Here is a 21527-nt window from a genome sequence, read left to right as displayed (position 1 = left end):
GACATGTCTGTCCACAATCCCAGATCCAAGCGGTCTTCATCATTGGTGACTTTGCTGCTTGAGCACTGGTCTTTACAATACAGTGATTTTCTGGAACTCTCTACCAAAGAAGGGTGTTTAAAAAAAGCAAGCAAACAAACAAACCACAGTTCCTTCTCACACTAACTCTAAGGCTTCTTCTGCTTGAATCTGCTTGTTCTGATCTTTATTTTCTCAAATGAAATGTCTTACCAGCAATCTCTCCCCAAACCCTCCATGCCACAAACCTCTACACCCACTAGTATTTTGAGACTTTCAGTTTCTGAGTGGAAATATAAATATGTGGGGATAAAAAGGAGAAACCAGTTCTGACTGTAACATAGTAGTCGACCAGCTGCACCATTCCTGGTTTGGTACAGATCCTGGATGCATCAGCTGGAAACAGAATGGGGACAAGGAGGGCCTTGAGCAAATCAATTGACTTGTTTGAAGAAGTTTGGACTAAGTTACCTGTTAGCATGTTTCTAGAGACAATGTCCTATGACTTTATGAAACTTGAAAGTCATTCATTTACATGTTAGAAGAGTGTTTTTTCTTTCTTGGCAAAAACGATTCAAGACTTTTCAAAAATTGTGCTAGAACAACTGGATATCTACATGCAAAAGAATAAAACTGACACCCTATCTCACAACACACACAAAAATTAACTCAAAATGGACCATAGACTTGGATGTAAGAGCTAATACTATAAAACTCTGAAAAAGAAAACACAGAAATAAATCTTTGTGACTTTGAAATGGCAGTAATTTTTAGCTACAATACCAAAAGCACAAATGACAAAAGAATACATATATAAATTGGGCTTCATCAAAAGAAAAAAAAAATTGTGCTTCAAAGCACAAAATATACAGACTGAGAGAAGATACTTGTCAATCACATATCTGATAGTACACATATCCAGGATATATACAAGTCACTAGCAACTTAACAACGGAAAGACAAGCAATCCAATTTAAAAATGAGCAAAGCATTTAAATAGACATTTCTGCAAAGAAAATATACAAAAGATCAAAAGATGATCAATATCATCAGTTAAGAGACGTGAATCTAAATGAAAATTTGATACATGTCACACCCAGATAACCACAATGGGGTGATCACTCACCTAGAGCCAGACATCCTGGAATGTGAAGTCAAGTGGGCTTTAGGAAGCATCACTATGAACAAAGCTAGTGGAGGTGATGGAATTTCAGTTGAGCTATTTCAAATCCTGAAAGATGACGTTGTGAAAGTGTAACACTCAATATGCCAGCAAATTTGGAAAACTCAGAAGTGCCCACAGGACTGGAAAGGTCAGTTTTCATCCCAATCCCAAAGAAAGGTAATACCAAAGAATGTTCAAGCTACTGCATAATTGCACTCATCTCACACACTAGCAAAGTAATGCTCAAAATTCTCCAAGCCATGCTTCAACAGTACATGAAACGTGAACTTCCGGATGTTCAAGCTGGATTTAGAAAAGGCAGGGGAGCCAGAGATCAAATTGCCAACATGCATTGGATCATCGAAAAAGCAAGAGAATTCCAGAAAAATATCTATTTCTGCTTTATTGACTATGCCAAAGTCTTTGACTGTGTGGATCTCAATAGACTGTGGAACATTCTTCAAGAGATAGGAATACCAGACCAACTGACCTGCCTCCTGAGAAACCTGTAGGCAGGTCAGGAAGCAACAGTTAGAACTGGACATGGAAAAACAGACTGGTTCCAAATAGGGAAAGGAATACGTCAAGGCTATATATTGTCACCCTGCTTATTTAACTTATATGCAGAGTACAACATGAGAAATGCTGGACTGGATGAAGCACAAGCTGGAACTAAGTTTGTTGGGAGAAATATCAGTAACCTCAGATATGCAGATGACACTACCCATATGGCAGAAAGTGAAGAAGAATTAAAGAGCCTCTTGATATAACTGAAAGAGGAAAGTGAGAAAGTTGGCTTAAAACTCAACATTCAGAAAACTAACATCAGGGCATCCAGTCCCATCACTTCATGGCAAACATATGGGGAAACAATGGAAACAGTGACACACTTTAATTTTTTGGGCTCCAAAATCACTGTAGATGGTGACTGCTGCTGCTGCTGCTAAGTCGATTCAGTCGTGTCCAACTCTGTGCTACCCCATAGACGGCAGCCCACCAGGCTCCACCGTCCCTGGGATTCTCCAGGAAAGAACACTGGAGTGGGCTGCCATTTCCTTCTCCGGTGCATGAAAGGGAAAAGTGAAAGTGAAGTCGCTCAGTCATGTCTGACTCTTCGCAACCCCATGGACTGCAGCCTACCAGGCTCCTCCATCCATGGGAGTTTCCAGGCAAGAGTACTGGAGTGGGGTGCCGTGTCTACAGCCATGAAATTAATGGACGCTTGCTCCTTGGAAGAAAAGTTATGACCAACTGAGACACCATATTAAAAAGCAGAGACATTACTTTGCTAACAAAGGTGCATCTAGTCAAAGCTATGGTTTTTCCAGTAGTTATGTATGGATGTGAGAGTTGAACTACAAAGAAAGCTGAGCACCGAAGAACGGATGCTTTTGAACTGTGGTGTTGGAGAAGACTCTTGAGAGTTCCTTGGGCTGCCAATCAATCCCAAAGGAAATCAGTCCTGAATATTCACTGGAAGGACTGATGCTGAAGCTGAAACTCCAATACTTTGGCCATCTGATGGGAAGAACTGACCCATTAGAAAAGACCCTGATGCTGGGAAAGATTGAAGGCAGGAGGAGAAGGGGACGACAGAGGATGAGGTGGTTGGATGAGATGGACAATGGAGGATGAGTCGGCATCACCAACTCAATGTACATGAATTTGAGCAAGCTCCAAGAGTTGGTGATGGACAGAGAAGCCTGGTGTGCTGCAGTCCATGGGGTTGCAAAGAGTTGGACATGACTGAGTGACTGAACTGAATTGAACTGAACACCCAGTAGGAAGATTAAAATTTTTTAAAGACAAAATTTGGCAAGCATTTGGAGAAATTAGACCTCTCATTCATAGATGGTACTATCTTATTTTTTAAAGAGTGAATTACATTTATTGATTGTCTATTGTTTTTAATTCAAGTATGATTTAGTTGATAGTATTTTAAAACAGTGCAGTGGCAGTGACTTTGGAAAACAATTTGGCAGTTTTCAAAAATTTAAACATAAAGTTAGCATATGACCCAGCAATTCAAGGACCTATTTCATATTTAAAACATATATCTACACAAAAATCTATACACTGATACTTATATAATCATTATCTGTACTAGTTAAGGAATAGAAAAGCCCAAATATCCACCAACTGATGAATAGATAAGCAATTATTGATGGGACTATTACTCAGCAATAATAAAAACGTATGAAGCACTAACACTTGATGAATATGGATGACTGGAACGCATTAAGCTACCTGAAAGGAACTAGTCATAAAATGCCAGATACTGTATGATACTACTGGTACTAAATGTTCGTATTAGGCAAATTCATTGAGCCAGAGGACAGATTAGTGGTCCCCAAAGGCTTAAAAGAGGGGAGAAAAGAGACTGGTAGTGTTAATTTGAGGGTGCTGGAAATGTTTCCAAATAACAGTGTTGCTCACTCACATTTGTAAGTACAGTTGACCCTAGAATAAAACAGGTTTGAATTGTGTGGGTCTACTTATACATGGATTTTTTTTTCAGTGGTATAAAGCTACATGATCCATGGTTGATTGAATCCACAGATGCAGAATGGCAGACACAGAGGGCTGACTGTGAAGTTATACATGTATTTTCAGATGCAGTGGGTCAACTCCCCTACCCATTGCATTGTTCAACAGTCAACTGTATGTGAAAAGCCACTGAATTATACATTTTTAAAAGGTGAATTTGGGGGTATGTGAATTGTATCTCAACAAAATTCTATTTAAAAAGTAATGCATGAGATTTGAATTTCAAGCTCATGGCATGAAGTACCATCCTAGATTCAGCTAAAAGAATTAACTAAAAAAGAAAATGAGAAATTGAAGTTCCAAATTAAAAAGGGTTTAAAAGCAAGCCAAAAGAGAGCAGAAGAAAGAAAATAATAAAGATAAAAGCAATAAGTAATCAGATAGAAATTTTAAAAACATAGCATACGTAATAAATTCAAATGTAGTTCATTGGAAAAAAACACAAAAAAGAACATAGACAACTCTACTTTGGAAAAGAGGGAGAAACACAACTATAATCACAAAAATGGCAAAGGAAATAATGAACAAAGCAGAGGAAGTTAAAATATAATGAGAACCATCTCTGGCCATGAGAGAAGACAAAGCTCTGATTTACCCTCTCACTGTAAACAATTTGAAAATTGGACAAAATTGATTAAACAACTGTTTTTGGACATTAGACAATAGATAGCATAGATCTAAGGTCCCTAGTGGGCTTCCCCGGTGGCACTAGTGATAAAGAACTTGCCAGCCAATGCAGGAGGTACAAGAGATGCGGGTTCAATCCCAGGGGTCAGGAAGATCCCCTGGAGAAGGGCATGGCAACCCACTCCAGTATTTTTGCCTGAAGAATCCCAGGGACAGAGGGCCTGGCGGGCCATAGTCTGTAGGGTCGCACTCAACTGAAGAAGAGTCAGACTCAACTGAAGCGACTTCACATTCTCATCGTCCCAACTAACAGAGAAACAAAAGAGATAAGCCTTTTGATTGCTCCAGATTTCTAACTCCAGACATTTTTCCAACCATAGGTGAAAGAGGGGCAACCAAGACAGCCTAGTCACCTCATGACTTGAAGAGACAGAAATCAAAATTCAGGGAGACTGGGGCTAGATGAAGTCACAGTGCAGGTTCCCAAACGGGAAAGAGCTACTAGGAAAAAATGCTGTAGGAATGTGCATCAAGGCTCCTTGGGTGTTTGCTGAGTACTGGATTGCTTCTGAATACAGTGGATACAGGCAAAGACTGGCCAGGTGCTGTACTGGAGTCACACAGGGAAGGAGGTGTAATATTAAATTCTGACCAATCAGAGTGGAGAGTCCTCGGTTACAACCTGGGCCACTCATTGAAGAACCCAGAGCAGTCACACCATACTGGTAGGACTGAACTTTCTGTGGAGTCAAGTTATTCTAGCCCTTCCCTAGCAAACCAAGGCTCATGGGGATCAATCTGACCTTCAAGTAACTTTTCTCCTTCCAAAACAAAGTCCATCACTCTATACAGAAAAACAGCAAAATCTAGACATTAAAACATAACATTTACAGTAGCCGGAAAAAATTACCAAAAAAATTCCAATGACTAGGAGAAATTCCAATCTTTAGAAGCAAATCAGAAGTTACAGATGATGGAATTAGTAGGTGAGGACATTAAATCAGGATTGCACATAGATTTTAATATTTAAAGGAAAACATAATGAGGAGAGACATGAGATACATTTAAAAGAACTAAATGGAAATTTAGTTCCAGTCCATCCAGTCCATCCTAAAGGAAATCAGTCCTGAATATTCACTGGAAGGACTGATGTTGAAGCTGAAACTCCAATACTTTGGCCACCTGATGTGAAGAGCTGACTCATTTGAAAAGACTCTGATGCTGGGAAAGACTGAAGGCAGGAGGAGAAGGGGACGACAGAGGATGAGATGGCTGGATGGCATCACCGACTCAATGGACATGAGTTTGAGCAAGCTCCGGGAGTTGGTGATGGGCAGGGAGGTCTGGTGTGCTGCAGTTCATGGGGTTGCAAAGAGCTGGACATGACTGAGCGACTGAACTGAACTGAAATGGAAATTAAAGAGATGAAGCTTACAATAAAGGAAATTTAAAAAGCATTAGCAGAAGGAATAACAGTACATTCTAATACTTCAGAAGAAAAGACCAATTAACTTGTGGATATAACAACAGAATGGACATAAAATGAAGCATAGAGAGAAAAACTGAGAAAAAATGAACTGAGATTCAATTATTTGTGGAAAATTTTCATGCCCTCTAACAAGATGGTAGCTGAAATCTCTGAAGGAGGAGAAAGCAGAAAATTATTTGCAGAAATAATGCCTCAAAAGTTGATGAAAATCATATACTCACAGAAGCTCAATGAATCCAAAGTAGGATAAAAGCACAAAGGCACAGGAGTGGATGGGGAGGGAGGTTGGGAAGGGGGTTCAGGAGGGAGGAGACGTATGTACATCTCTGGCTGATTCATGCTGATGTACAGCAGAAACCAACACAGTATTGTAAAGCAATTATCCTCCAATTAAAAAAATAACATGTACACACCCTATACCGTAAAACATCACAATAAAATAGCTGAAAACCGGTAATAGAAAAACTCTAGAAGTAGAGGGAAAAGATAGGCAGATAAGATGGGCATATGTACAAAGGAGCAAAGGGAAGAACGACTGCAGATTTCTTGCCAGAAACTGTGCAGGTCAGAAGACAAGGGAATGATATATTGAAGGAAAAGAGATAAAGTGATGATAGATAAATAGATGATAAATCTCGTCAACCTGTAATTCTATATTCAGGGAAAATAATCTTTTGAAAATGGAAGTAAAATAAAATCTTTTTCAGACAAACATAAGCTGCAATAATTCACTTCCAGGATATCTGCTCTATAATAAAAGCCAAGTTCTCTGTATCAAAGGAACATGAAACTTGGAGTCACACGACAGCTTGGATCTAAATAAAGAAATGAAGATGCAAATTGATTGTTAGTCACTCAGTCGTGCCCGACTCTTTGTGACCCCATGGACTGCAGCCCACCAGGCTCTTGTGTCCATGGGATTTTCCAGGCAAGGATACTGGAGTGGGTTGCCATTTCCTTCTCCAGGGGATCTTCCCAACCCAGGGATCGAACCCGGGTCTCCTGTACTGCAGGCAGATTCTTTACCCACTGAGCTACAAGGGAAGCCCTGAAGATGCAAAAAATTGGCAAATATGTGGTTAATATAAATTTTTCCCTCATTTAAAAATTCTTTTAAAAGATAATTGAATATTTAAGAAAAATATAAAAATGTATTATGTATTTAATATATGAAACATAAAATGTGACAATAACAAATAGCAGGAAAAAAATAGAAGCATAATGTTTGAATAATTGTACATTGCACATGAAGTGGCATAATATTATTTCTATGTGGATTGTGATATGTTCAAGTTGAATATTATAAACCTTAAGAGTAATCACTTTAAAAACAATAAAACATGAAAAGTATAGCTTATTGGTAATAATGCATGTAAATAGAATAGTAAAAAAAATACACATAATCCAAAAGAAAGAAATATAGAAGGGATGGGAAAAACAGAAAATGCAGCAAGATGATAAGTTTAAATTCAACAACATAATAGTCTATACTCCAAAGACAGAGCTTCTAAGATAAAAAAAGAAAGACAAAACTATGATCAAAAAACCTACTTTAAATGTGATGACAAAGATATGTACAAGTAAAAAGAATGGAAATAGGTAGATCATGAAAATAGTAAACAAAATAAATTGAGCAGCTTTATCATAGCTCAGTTGGTAATGCAGGGTCCTGAAGATCCCCTGGAGAAGGGAGAGGCTACCCACTCTGGTATTCTTGGGCTTCCCTTGTGGCTCAGCTGGTAAAGAATCCACCTGCAATGTGGGAGACCTGGGTTAGATCCCTGGGTTGAGAAGATCCCGTAGAGAAGGGAAAGGCCACCCACTCCAGTATTCTGGCCTGGAGAATTCCATGGACTCTATAGTCCATGGGGTGGCAAAGAGTTGGACATGACTGAGCAACTTTCACTTCACTTCATTTCATTAACATAAGAGAAAATAGATTTTGGAAGAAAAATTATGAACATGGATAAAGAAAAATATTTCATACTGATAGAGGTCAACTTACCACAAAAACATAACAATCCTAAATGTTTATATATACAGTAAATAAAGCAAAAATGAACTGGCCTGATAGACTAGGCAAATCAACCATTTTAGTTGGAAATTTTAGCATTCCTTTCTTAATAATTTATAGAACAAGTAAACAGACACTCAGTAAGGATATTATTCATAACTTGACGTAATTGACATAAAAATGTTTCCCCACAGCAGCAGAATAAACCATTTTTTTCAAGTGCTAATGGAACATACAACAAGATAGACCATGTGCTGAGTCACAGAATGAGCCTCAACAAACTCTAAAAGGATTGAAATCATACAAAGTTTATGCTCTGCATGACAACAGAATTTAATAAGAAATCAGCAACAGGAGAGTATCTGGAAAATCTTCAATATTTGGAAATTAAACAGCATACTTCTAAGTAACCCATGGACCAAAGAAGAAACCACAAGGGAGATTAAGAATATTTTGAGCTAAATAAGAATAAAAATGCAAGCAAAACTTGTGAGGTACAGTTTTTAAAAATGAGTTGAACTTCCACCTTAAAATTCTAGTAAAGAAAAAGTGCAAATTAAATTCAAAAATAGGAAAAAGGAAATAATGAACATAAAAGTAGAAATCAACAAAGTGAAAAATGACAAAATAACCATATGAATGAAATCCACAGTTGCATCTTTGAAAAAAAAATATACAATGATATTGATATACCTTTAGCTAGACTTACTCAGGAAAAACGAAAGAAGACAGAAATGACCACTTCAGGAATGAAACAGAAGCATCACTAGATACTATAAGCTTTAAAAGGATAATAGAAAATATGACCACTATTACACCAATTACTTCAGTAATGTAAATGAAATGATCATTTTTGTCACAGTATTACTTAGTGTATTAAAGAATTCCTTACTTTTAGGATATACAGGCAGAAATACGTGAAGCACAGCTCACTTTCAAACAGTTCAGGACAATTTTGACAATTGGTGGGCTGAAATTTTGAATCTAATTGGTGAGTGTGTTTTTTTTTTTAAGATTTTTTTGATGTGGACCATTTTTAAAGTTTTTACTGAATTTGTTATGATATTGCTTCTCTTTTTTTTTCTTCTATGTTTTGGATTTTTGGCTGCGAGGCATGTGGGAATTCAGCTCCATGGCCCGTCTCCAGCTCCCTGCTTCGGAAGCCAAAGTCTTAACCACTGGACCAGCAGGAAGTCCCACTCTGTCTCTCCCTTTACCTTGTCTGTGTCTTTGAATGTGTTCATAATTCAAAATTGGGAGAAATAGGTGAGGCATAAATGCGTGTCAGCCAAGAGGCTCTCACTCCAAATTCTCGTTTTGAAATAGGATGATGGTGGGAAAGGCAGGGTCATGACCTTTTTGCCCAGAGGCAGCGTTGTGACCTTCCCTCTGTGTCAGGGTGAAGCTTCTTGGTGGAGATGCTGGTGGGTTGTGGAACCTCCTGTAAGACAAACACAGAGAAGGACCTAGATCACTGGGTGACTCGTCTTCAGCCTTTCACCAGCAGCAAAAGCCAACAGAAATACCGAGCAGCTTAATCCAGGGGTCCAGCCACTGAACAACTTGTAAAATGCCCAGGGCAGTCCGCTTCGGGCCTTCTCTGTAAACAGAGCCCTGACATACTTAATTCTTCCCAGAGGATGGAAAAAGAGGCCTTGACTCACACAGACATGAAACTCAGCCTAATTAAATACTAATTACTCATAAGAGCTTTGTTTACCCAAACTTTCCGTAAACCAAGTTTAGCATGAAATGAGAGCAGGCAGAAAGAAGCATAATGGCTGTTAGGAAAATGACACAGATAGGTTTATTCAGTCCTGAAAGTCCTTTTTTTTTCCACAGAAATGATGTTGCTAATTGCACAAGAATAAGCAATACACTGAGTTGATAAACCCCACCTGCGGGGACTGAGAACAGCCTTCCTTCATTCCTAAGGAGCTGAGTGTTCTGAATGGGTAGAACTGCAAGTAAAAAACAGTTGGCCATCTAAAGCCACTTTGGACGAGACAAGCAGAATTTCCCATATTTCTATGTATCTCTTTGTGATGAGAGGATCTGTCAAGGAAACAAATGATTTCGGGCTTATGATTTCAGTAAGATATAAGGAAAAGGGGCCTGGTAACGTGAGTTTCCTTTCGGCCTTTGGTCCTGGCTGACGTCTGGGCATCCAGCCACCCTCTCTGTCTGAGAGGGGGCCAGAGAGAGGAACAGCATCAAAACTCTCTTGCAGGATGGTGGGACTTCCCTGGTGGTCCAGCGGTTAAAATCCGCCTGCCAAGGCAAGGGACTTGAGTTCGAACCCTGGTCCAGGGAGATTCCACATGCTGCAGGGCAATTAAGCCCATGTGCTGTGCTGTACATAGTCGTGTCCGACTCTTTGTGACCCCATGGACTGCAGCCTGCCAGGCTCCTCTGTCCATGGGGATTCTCCAGGCAAGAATACTGGAGTGTGTTGCCATGCCCTCCTCCAGGGGATCTTCCCGACCCAGGAATTGAATCCAGGTCTCCTGCATTGCAGGCAGATTCTTTACCATCTGAGCTAACAGGGAAACACAACTAAGCCCATGCACTCTACCTACTGAAGCCCACTCGCTCTTCCCTAGAGCCTGTGTTCTGCAATGAGAGAAGCCACCACAATGAGAAACCCTAGAACTGCAACTCCCTGTTCTCCAAAACTAGAGAAAGCCCGTGTGCAGCAACAAAGACCCAGAATCACCCCCCAAAATATTAGAAAAACACTTTCTTGCAGGATGAAATCAATCTACTTACACAAGGGGTTAGTTGCTTAGTCGTGTCCAACTCTTGGCAACCCCACGAACTGCAGCCCACCAGGCTCCTCTGTCCATGGGGTTCTCTAGGCAAGAGCACTGGGGTGAATTGCCATCCCCTTCTCCAGAGGAACGTCCCAACCCAGGGATTGAACCCGGGTCTCCTGCACTGCAGGCAGATTCTTGACCGATTGAGCTACAGGGAAGTCCAAATCCACTTACAGCATACTACTTATTTTCTTATGATCCATTTGTTCAAGAAATGGAGTGGCTCCATCATGGATGCCCTAGAGACACCACTAGGTACAAGACAAAGAATAAATTGCTTTTGTTAAGCAGCCTACATCATGGTCAATATCATACACTCAAAGTTTTTAAATAAGAAAAAAAGCTGTGAGGATAGCTTTGGACCCAGAAAATCTGGGTTCTAATCCCAGCTTTGCAGCTAGCCTTTGAGGGGCCCTGAGTAATGAGTCCTTTGAAAACCGCCCTCCCCTCAACCCAGACCTAGAGGTCTCATACACTGGCTGTGAAAACTTCACTAGATTTCCAATTGCAGTCCTTCCAGTCCAATCTTTGTAAGGGGATATCTGAGTATAGTCCAGTGGGAAAGGGCCTGGGTTTTGAGGTAAAGCACTGGGGTTGCTCAGTATTGAATCTCTGATCTTGGTCAAGTCATTTAATTTCTCTCTGAGCCTCTGTTTTTCTTGCTGCAAAATGAGATGATCACACTTGCTCAAATGAGACCCCACAAGCAAAGCGACCCCTCCACTACTAACCTAGCTATAGCTACCCCAGGGGAACTTAACTGTGAAAAAGGTTTTGCAGTGCAAAGATGATGATCATTTTGCTTGTGAAGCCACCAGGAAAGTAGGCAATTTCCTCCAAATACCCTGTCAGCCAAGGCCCAGCCTAAGAAGGTTTGACTCACAACAGAAAAGGTGTTCCACCCCCTGCCTCATTCTGATCATCCATAGTCGGAAGAGCTGCAAAATTCCCTTCAGTGGAGAAAAAAATTCCTGGTGGCACAAACATTCATCATCCACACGGAGCTGACATTCCTTTCAGGAAATGTGTCCATCTGAACAAGTCCAACATTCAGAAAACTAAGATCGTGGCATCCAGTCCCATCACTTCATGGCAGATAGATGGGGAAACAGTGGAAACAGTGGCTGACTTTATTTTTCTGGGCTCCAAGATCACTGCAGATGGTGACTGCAGCCATGAAATTAAAAGACGCTTACTTCTTGGAAGGAAAGTTATGACCAACCTAGACAGCATATTAAAAAGCAAAGACATTACTTTGCCAACAAAGGTCCTTCTAGTCAAGGCTATGTTTTTTCCAGTGGTCATGTATGGATGTGAGAGTTGGACTATAAAGAAAGCTGAGTGCCGAAGAATTGATGCTTTTGAACTGTGGTGTTGGAGAAGACTCTTGCGAGTCCCTTGGACTGCAAGGAGATCCAACCAGTCCATCCTAAAGGAGATCAGTCCTGGGTGTTCATTGGAAGGACTGATGTTGAAGCTGAAACTCCAGTACTTTGGCCACCTGATGCAAAGAGCTGACTCATTGGAACAGACCCTGATGCTGGGAAAGATTGAGGGCAGGAGGAGAAGGGGACGACAGAGGATGAGATGGCTGGATGGCATCACCGACTCGATGGACATGAATTTGGGTGAACTCCAGGAGTTGGTGATGGACAGGGAGGCCCGGCGTGCTGCGGTTCATGGGGTCGCAAAGAGTCGGACATGACTGAGAGACTGAACTGAACCGGCTATCTATCTTACATATGATAGTGTATATATGGCGATGCCACTTTCTCCATCCATCCTACTTTCCCCTTCCCACACTGTGTCCACAATTCTCTACATCTTCATCTCTGTTTCTTCCCTGAAAATGGGTTCATCAATACCATTTTTCTAGATTGCCTGTATATGCATTAATATATGATATTTGTTTTTCTCTTTCTAGCTAACTTCACTCTGTATCACAGGCTCTGGGTTCATCTACATAACTAAAAGTGAAAGTGAAGTCACTCAGTTGCGTCTGACTCTTTGCAACCCCATGGACTGTAGCCCACCAGGCTCCTCTGTCCATGGGATTTTCCAGGCAAGAGTACTGGAGTGGGTTGCCATTTCCTTCTCCAGGAGATCTTCCCAACCCAGGGATCAAACCCAGGTCTCAAGCATTGCAGGTAGATGCTTTACCATCTGAGCCACCCTCCCTAACTAGAACTGACTCAAATTCATTCTTTTTGATGGCTGAGTAATATTCCATTGTATATCTGTACCACATCTTCTTTATCTGTTCATCTGTCGTTGGTTGTCTAGGTTGTTTCCATGTCCTGGCTATTGTAGATAGTGCTGCTATCAACATATCAGCCCCTTTCAGAAAAATCTGCAGATCCTGTAATATAGGGGTCCCCAGTCTCCAGGATCGAATGCCTGATGATCTGAGGTGGAGCTGATGTAATGATAATAAAGTGCACAATAAATGCAATGCAATTGAATCATCCCCAAACTATCACCCCTCACCCTAGTCCAGGGAAAACTTGTCTTCCACAACACCAGTCCCTGGTGCCAAAAAGGTTAGGAACCACTGCAAGAAATCTGAGTCCAATAAGCATATGAAAAAGTGCCCAACGTTATTAGCCAAGAGGAATATGTTAAACCAAACCCACAGTAAGACACCCTTATGCACCCATTAGAATGGCAAAACCCCAGAACCTGACCATTGTGACAATGATGGGATAACTGGGGCTCCTGGCGTCAGCACTCATGGCTGAAGTGCAGACTGGCACCATCTTGGAGACAGTTCTGCTGCATCCACTACAGATAAACACATGTGCCTCCGCGATCAGGGATTCCTGGGTGTGTGTACACTCAAGAGAGATGAAGACTCAGGGCACCAAGAGACATTTGTGAGAATGCTCATGATATCTTTAAGTACCATAGCCGCAAACATGAACCAACCCAAATGGTCATCATTTGTAGGCCCGAGGTGAATCAATGTGGTATATTCACATAATGGGATGGACGGTACAAGGCAATAAAAAAACTATTATAGAGGCAAGGACACATCACAGACACAGTGCAGACTCAGGAAGGCCGATCCCAAGGTATGTAGTGTTTGAATCCACCCGCAGGAAGTTTAGTAACATGTGGGCTAAGGGTCTATATAGCAGTGATCTCCAGGTTGGGGATTATTGATAGGGGTTGGTTGTTGACTACGAGGGCCCTCTGGGACCTAGAATGTTCTGCATGTTGCTCGAGAAGGTATCCCATGCTGGAGATGTGTGTTGAAGGTCCCTGAGTGGGATCCCAAATATTTGAGCACCTGCAGTGGAAGTGTTGTATCTCAATAAAAAAGAAAAATAGAAAGAAAGAAAGAAAGACTGGGAAACCTTTGGACTTGAACCTTAATGTCAGCAGCGGACTGCTGCAGAGTGAAGTGAAACCATAACACCTTCTAAACTTGGCCCTCAAGAGGATTAACATTCCAGAATGTACTAAAGTCCTTCCTAGAAACCCATTTCTCCCCATCCCCTCTCACCAAAGCCCAGGACACTAACTGTGGGCTCCCCTGGCCCCAGCCTGATCCCTGATGTAGGCGTGTTTTGAGGTGACGCCCACTGGGGGTGTGTGTGTGTGACTCCTACTGCAGAGACCAGGGATGCAGGCTGACTGGTGGTGATGGAGACCCATCCTGTTCACCGGAAGGCGGAGATGCGTCCCCAGGGTCAGCTGGTCCCATCGGGGTCCCGGCGGTCTTTCTAGGTGAACCCAAGCCCCACCTTAAGGAGCAAACACTGGGGGTCCCTGTCATACTTCGGCCAAGTAAAGTGTCCTCGCCTGCATGATGCACAGGATGCTGCAGACGCAGGCCGTGGGAAGGAGGGAAAGCTAAGGCATCTCCGCTGGGTCTCCAAGCAGGTAAACGTTTCCCGTTAGGGGCAGGGACTTGTGCTGCTCTCAGACAGTCCCCAGGGAAGGCTCAGAAATTTCCCCAGGTTTCGCGGGCCGTGGAGGGCAGAGGGGTGGACTCCCACGGGGCGTGCCCTCCCGGCTACCTCCCCCATCACCGCACAGGTGGAGCACCTGGCAGCCGCTCAGGTAACGGGGCGCAAGGCCCGGCGTGTCCCTGAACGCCTGTTCCTGGGGGTTTGGCTTCGCGCCGCCTCCGCGCTCACCCCCCAAGAGCGGCAAAGGGCCACGCAGGAAACTCAGTGGGACAGACTGCTTCGAAATTGTAATAGTTAGTTATGAGACCCGACACTGATCTTATTCTACAAAATGCTAAGAAAGAAGTGTAGATCGCTTTTCCACAACTATAATTCAGGGCACAACAGTTGGTTTCATTTGTCATCCTCTGAATTTTGTATGTCTAAAAATAGGATTCTGAGCAGGGGCCCCTGGTCTCCACCAGCTCACCCCCGGGAGTCACAGTATGTCCTAAGTGCCAGCACAGGACTGTGAGTTCTACAGGAGTTAAGAGATTCCCCACAACTACATTGTGAGGTAGATATGAAGAAGCGCCCCATTTACAGATGAAAAGATTGAAGTTCACCAAGTGGATAAGTTTCCCCGGGACCCAAAGCCAGTAAGTGGCAGAGTTGGAACTCAAATCCAGAAAATCTGGTGGGGAGCCTGCCTTGGTGCATTGACTCAGAGGTGACGATCAAACTCTGGCCCAGGGAGGTGGCAGGTGTCAGACCCAAAGCCGATGCATCCTTGAGCTAGGTTCACGAGAAAGTATGATTTTAATTTTTCTTTTTTTAACTAAATTTTTTCCTTTTCCTGTACATTTTCCCCTAGGTACTAGAATAACAAAATTGTCTTATACCTGCATTGTAGTCTTTGTGTGTTTGTGTATATCTGTGTATGTGTGTGTACATGTGTGTATGTGATTGCCACCAATAAGAAAGTTTTCACTTCATAAAATAGAAAAATGTCTTAACAGCAAGAAGTACATGTGTGCGTGCTCAGTCCCTTCAGCTGTGTCTCTTTTGTGACCCCATGGACTGTGTAGCCTGCCCTCTGACCATGGGATTCTCCAGGCAAGAACACTGGAGTGGGTTGCCGTTTCCTTCTCCAACGTGTGAAAGTGAAGTCGCTCAGTCATGTCCAGCTCACGCTAGTTGGAACCTTACTGGAGCATCGGGTAATCTCATTTCTGTGCATGCGATTTAGAAATATTTTTTTCTATATACAAATTATATAAACACACATTTTCTTTTCATTATTTATTTTAAAACATTTAACATTTTTGAAACTCTATTTTTACATTTTCAGTTATTCACAAAACTACTAAATAGGCCCAGTATCTCTCTGTACCTTGCGTGTGCGTGTTTGCCCTGAGGAGAAAACTTTAATTTTGGCTTCATAAACCTTGGGAATGTTGAAAGACAAACACTATCTTGAACAAAACAATAAAAGTTAAGAAAAAGTTATTATATAGAAAGACATTGTTACAAAATCTTAAGTCTTCCAATCTGTGTATTTAGGATCCATCTTAAGAATTTATTACTAAACTATGAATGTAGGAAGGAGTACACTGGCAAATATGTAGTTTGAATGTGGTGTTGTTTTAAGTTTTTTTAAACCAACTGAAGTTTGCTAAGGCAAAAAATAAGTTACCTCTTCAGATTTTTTAAAATAGCCATAGTATACAGAAATGGTCTGTATTGTATTAAACTTTTCCATCCATGTCAAACTTAAAGGATGACTGATGTCATAGTGGGTGTCATATTTAAACCAAAATAAAATACTTATATAATACTTGCATAAAATACTTATATAATACTTATATAATATATCCAGTGGAGATATTATGTATTCATGAGAATTATATTACTGACTGTATATTTAAATAATACTACCATAAAGTTATAATGCTATACTAATAAGAGTAATTGTGGCATCAATTGAATAATAGTAACTTAACTAAAAAACAGCACAGATCAAAATTACTTCAACAGAAATACATGTAAATGAAAAATTGAAAAAATCTTACAAACTATAATGCTTTATCTACTTGAGAATAACAATGGATTAAGTTACAGTAGCTAAAAATAAAGAGAAAAACAGAAATTACTTTAAAAAGGGAAAACACACGCAGATGTCGTGTCCTGGTCGTGAGTGTCCGGACCCCGCTGTGCTGGGCTGAGTCACAGCTGCAGGTGACCGCGGGTCCCTGAGTCCTCATGGCGCGGGGCCTCCTCCCCGGGGGGCCTCGTTTCCCAGGGGCTCCCTTGACCCCTCCGGGCCCCTGGGGGCTGCGGGTGGAGCAGCAGGAGCATGAGGGCCCCTCCAGGAGAGCTGGGAGCTGAACTCGACCCAGGCCAGCAACTGCCTGAGGCGGGCGTTCCCTCGGGTCAGCCCCCAGAGCGCTCTCTCCATCCCCACGGCCGCCACCCAGCTTTCTTGAGCTCTTTCCTCGTAGGCGCGCACCTCCTGGCGATGGAAGGCAGCGGTTCTCTCCAGTTCTTTGCTCACGTCTCCAGCGATCTTCTTGGAGAGGTTGCGGATCTGACACTCGGAGTTCAGGTCTCGACACACGTTGAAGAGTTTCTTCTTCGATTCCAAGCAGCGCGCTTCCTCCTTGAACAGTTTCCTGTGAAGTTGCATCACGTAGCTGTCGTGTATCTCAGACAGGCTTTGAAGCTTCCGCTTCAGCAGCTGAATCTCACTGTCGAGCTGTGAGTTTTCACAGCGCAGGAACGCTTCCTCAACCTGGAGACATGTGATTCGACCCGGAAGCTCTTCCCGCGTTTGCTGATCCGCCCAGGGTTGTCCGGCTGTTGCTCGCTGTTCCTCTTCGGGGCGTGGCAGGGGCGCACTGCAGTCAGCATCGTCAGTGACGCCCTTCGGGTCAACCTCTGCCCCCTGGACAGGGGGATGGCCGTTTTCTGCTTCCTTCTTTGGCAGGACGTCTGGGTTCCCTTCGTCCCCGCAGTCTCCAAGGAGCTTAGGGATGGGGAAGATGGTCAGCAGTTGTTCTGCGGTGGATCTTCGTCGGCTGACTCTGTCTTCCAGGACCTGCTCCTTTCGGGCCTCGGATGGCTCCGCGCCTCCTCCCAGCCCCTCCTTCTCCTGGACTCGCTGCTTTTCCCTCTCAATTTGTTGGTCAGACGGTTCTGGACTTTCTGGAAAACCAACACTGTTGTTCAGATCGTTCATTTCTTTCTTCTGAGGTCGTTCTCCACCATCCGCTGAGGCTTTTAAGGTGTGTTTTCCATCAGTAACTTGGGAAAGCGGAGAAGACCGGCCGTTCCCCGCATTGTCCAGGAAGTCCACGGTGTTCTGAAACAGTGACCTGCTCGGGTTTGCGTTCATGGCCGACAAGCACAAGGTTTGTAGCGTGGGAGGACTTGACTCTACCCGACGTGGCTTGAGGGCTTCATCAGCCTGAGCCCCTGGTCCAGCATTCTCACTACATTTCCCACAGACTTCCTCGTGGGCAGAAGACCTTTCCTCGAGCAGCTTCACACTTCTTAAATTGTGCCATCTCTTTACCATAAGAACCAGCACCATAGCACATACCAGGATCTCCCAGGGAAACTCAGGGAGACCTGAGACGTGTGCCCAGCTCTCAGAAACCGGCAGCAGAGTGCCCCAGAAATGCTCCAGCATCAGCTGGAAGGCGGGTCCCAGGGCAGGCAGCAGGCCCTCCATGTCTGCGAGGGCTCCACTGCTCTGCCTCTGAGATCCAGTGTCCTGTGGGCCTCAACAGACCGTTCAGAACCCTGCGAAGTGTTCCGTCTCCAAGGTAAACAGGTGCCTGACAACCAGGGCTGATCGGTTAGGCTGGGGGAGGGGAGGGCAGCCATGTTCTAGGAAACGGTTCTCCCCAAGTGCTCTGAAACAGAGAGCGATCTAAGGACTTACACAGGCCCCGGGGGAGGTGGAAACTGCTGATCTCAGCTTGGAGCGGGGCCCTCTAGTGCCCCTGGCCCTACAGAAAACCTTGGGGGTCAGAGCAGGGCCAGGTTACGCCCCTTTCTGTGAAGAAGAGCAAGTCAGTGCAAAGTGGTGGGACCCAGTCCTATTTGCATTGTGATGATGAATGACCTCTCCCAGACCTTTTTTGGTGGAGTTTACCAGCAAATGATAAAATTGTTTCTGAAGGGCTTTACATGGAGATGAATCATGGCTTATATACAATATTTTCATTCATCTTCTATTTAACCTTTTCCCTCCATTACTGTCTCTGTCCTTCCAGCCTGCCCAGGCCATGGGTCCACCTTGAATCAGCCTAGCTGGCTCCCTGCCATGCAAACACACAGGTGCGTGCTAAGCCCTGGTTATATGTACACAGCATAGGAAGCCATAGGCACAGGAACAAGTGACGGGGATCCAGTGTGGCAATCTCAGGCTGTTTTGCCATATGAACAAGAATTTTGCAAGCAGGAGGGGTCAGTTACTCATAGCACATGGACAAAGGCCATGCCATTTCCAGTTGCAAAGGTGTCAACACACCAGCTATGACCAAAAATGGTCTCTCCCCTAAAGTTAGATTTCAAGCATCATCACATGTTCTAACCTTGCCCAGGAACCGCCAAAGAGTTTACACAATCAGGGGTTTCCTCCTTCCCTGCTTGAGTCTCACCCTTCTGTCGCTTTCTTACAGAAAGACAGATTAACATCTGGCCCAGGTTATGGGAATGTCTCATCCACTCAGAGGACTGAGCTGCTGCCAGCTGCTGTGTGTCCGAGGACTCCGTATTTATTCTCTGGTTGGAGGCTCCTGGGTCATTTAAAATTCAAAGCCAAGGGCAGTCACAGAAGCCTAGGGGAGTCCTGGGGAGCAGTTTCAACAACATCAACAAAACTCGGTCTGGTTATCTTGGCAAGGGAGCAGCATCAGGAAACAGAAGGCCTGGGTTTGAGTCCTGGTTCTGTTCGGGTGTCAGCTTTATCACTGACCTCTGAACCTACGCTGCTTCTGGAAACAGAGCGTGGCTGTCAGAAGCCATCTGTTCTTTGCAGGACTCCTGCTGGAAGGCTTTGGTCATGCGTCCAGTGGAACCTCCGGGCCACTGACTTCCCTCAGTCCTAACCCAACGGTGGATCATCCACCTACTCCCTGCTTTATGGAGGGGAAACTGAGGCATGCAGTAAGTCACGCAGCCAGGGTCACACACCAGTGCCCCAAAACTGGAGGAGAGTGGTAACTTGAGGTTTAGCTCCTAAGCACAAAAAGCCTACGGCCAGCTTGCTTGATGTTTCCCAAGAGGTGATGAAGCAGCCCACCTTGCCCCACCTTCGGGCCCTGCCCACCTCCTCTGGTGCCACATCCTGTGCCTCCCACAGCCACCAAGCTCCCATCCCCATCCCCTGAGCGCTCACCACGTGGGGCTCTCTGGCCCCTCATATGAGGTGTAGCCAGGACTCAGGGAGAGGGGGCCCTAAGGGCAGCTCCTGGTTCTGCTTCTTCTCCACCTTGTGGAAAAGCTGCAACATGGACCACAGACACCTCATCTCTTTATGACCTCAGATCTGACCATGTTAGGAAAAACATTGTTTTTAAAAAAGTCATGATAAAATATGCATTTATAAAAAAGGTTTGGGATTTGAGTGGAACAAGGAAAATAAGAGTGGTGCTGATAGACTTTGAAAAGATTCAAAGTTCAGCCTGTGTGAATGAACTTTTTCCTTGTCATGGAGACATTAGACTGTTCTTTTTGCTTTAAATAAAATATGCTTCATCTAAACTGGCTGTGAAAGGGTCAGATTGTAAGCATGGACACAGAGAGACAAAAGAAAAATGTTTCTTCCCTGTACATCCTCACTGCCCCAGTTCCAGCTCTTTTGTTCTGGGTGAGCTTCTCCGCTTTCTAGAATAGTTCTCAAAGTGAGGTCTGCAGACAACACCCTCTCAGGGGGATCCTCAGGATCAAAATGATATTTATAATAACATCAAAACGTTCATTTTTCTTTTTCTTTTTTTTTATTGTGTTGACTTGCACTGATGGTACTTAAAACTCCTGAAGCCTTAGCACTAAACCATACTAGCATTTTTCATCAGGTACTTACAGGAAAAAGTACCAGTTTCCTTTAAAAATGTTCTTGAATAAGCAGTAAAAATTGATTTTCTTAATAAGTAAAGATACATCTTTTTAGTTTCTAGTTAACAACATGGAAAATATACAGAAGATCTGGTGCTACTGAGGTCGTTTTGCTCTCCTGGGAAATGCAGTTGAGGAGTGCACTTGAGTTGCAAGCTAAACTAACCACTTCATACATAAGCACCAAGAGTTGAAGAACAACTGACAAATGACGTTTATTCAGATTTGTGTATTTGGCAAGCATTTCTGCAAAGGAAAATTAAATGAGCCTGTCAGTCAGTGCCAAAAGAACAACAGATTATTTGTTGCTGATGATAAAATTTGAGCTCTCAGGTGAAAATCTGAAATTTTGAAAATTTGCCACTGGGAGCTTGATAGCTTCTTAGGACTTTTCTGGGGAAATTGGTGGGGAGAGTAACTAATGTGATCATTTTATAGTGTATGTTGAAATGAGTCAACATTTTGAGGCAGTATTTTCCGATGACTAATGCATGTTACAAAATCACACTTGGGTAAAAAGATTCATTCAAAGTGCAAGATGGACCAATGAAATTTCACTATTAAGTTTATTGATATAGCTTCATATTCCAACTGCAATTAATGTTTAAGAAACTACCATGTGTCAGCTTAGGTGTAGAATAAAACAATATCCAGTTATCTGAAACAACTATAAATCATGCTCCCTGTTCCAATTACAGATTTGTGTGAGGCCTGAGTTTCTTTAAAGTGTATCATAACAGATTGATGCAGAAGCCAGTATGTAAATTCAGCTCTTTTTCATTAAATCAGACATCAAAGAGATTTGAAAACAAATAAAACAATGCCATTGTTA

The 21527-nt window shown here is 43.1% G+C and overlaps 1 protein-coding gene and 1 long non-coding RNA gene across 2 annotated transcripts in view; one reads left to right on the top strand and one right to left on the bottom strand.

The window, feature by feature from the left end:
- LOC145532957 (melanoma inhibitory activity protein 2-like) overlaps positions 1-18386 on the bottom strand; it is a 25724-nt gene extending 7338 nt beyond the window's left edge. The window contains exons 1-2 of the mRNA XM_081559165.1: positions 17079-18386; positions 9216-9301 (exon numbers count right to left, since the gene is read on the bottom strand). Of these exons, the coding sequence (XP_081415291.1) occupies positions 9216-9301; positions 17079-18302 (1310 nt within the window). The 5' untranslated portion in view covers positions 18303-18386. The remainder of the gene's footprint in view (positions 1-9215; positions 9302-17078) is intronic.
- On the top strand, positions 17396-21527 carry LOC145532959 (uncharacterized). Its single transcript, XR_014073728.1, has 2 exons — positions 17396-18396; positions 19258-21527. It is a non-coding gene; the product is annotated as an uncharacterized LOC145532959 (long non-coding RNA).

This window comes from Giraffa tippelskirchi, chromosome 2 (genome assembly GCF_054371585.1).
Source record: "Giraffa tippelskirchi isolate mGirTip1 chromosome 2, T2T-mGirTip1v1.2.pri, whole genome shotgun sequence".
NCBI lineage: Eukaryota > Metazoa > Chordata > Mammalia > Artiodactyla > Giraffidae > Giraffa > Giraffa tippelskirchi.
Note: the sequence above shows the minus strand (reverse complement) of the source record. Positions and strands in the feature narration are given on the sequence as shown.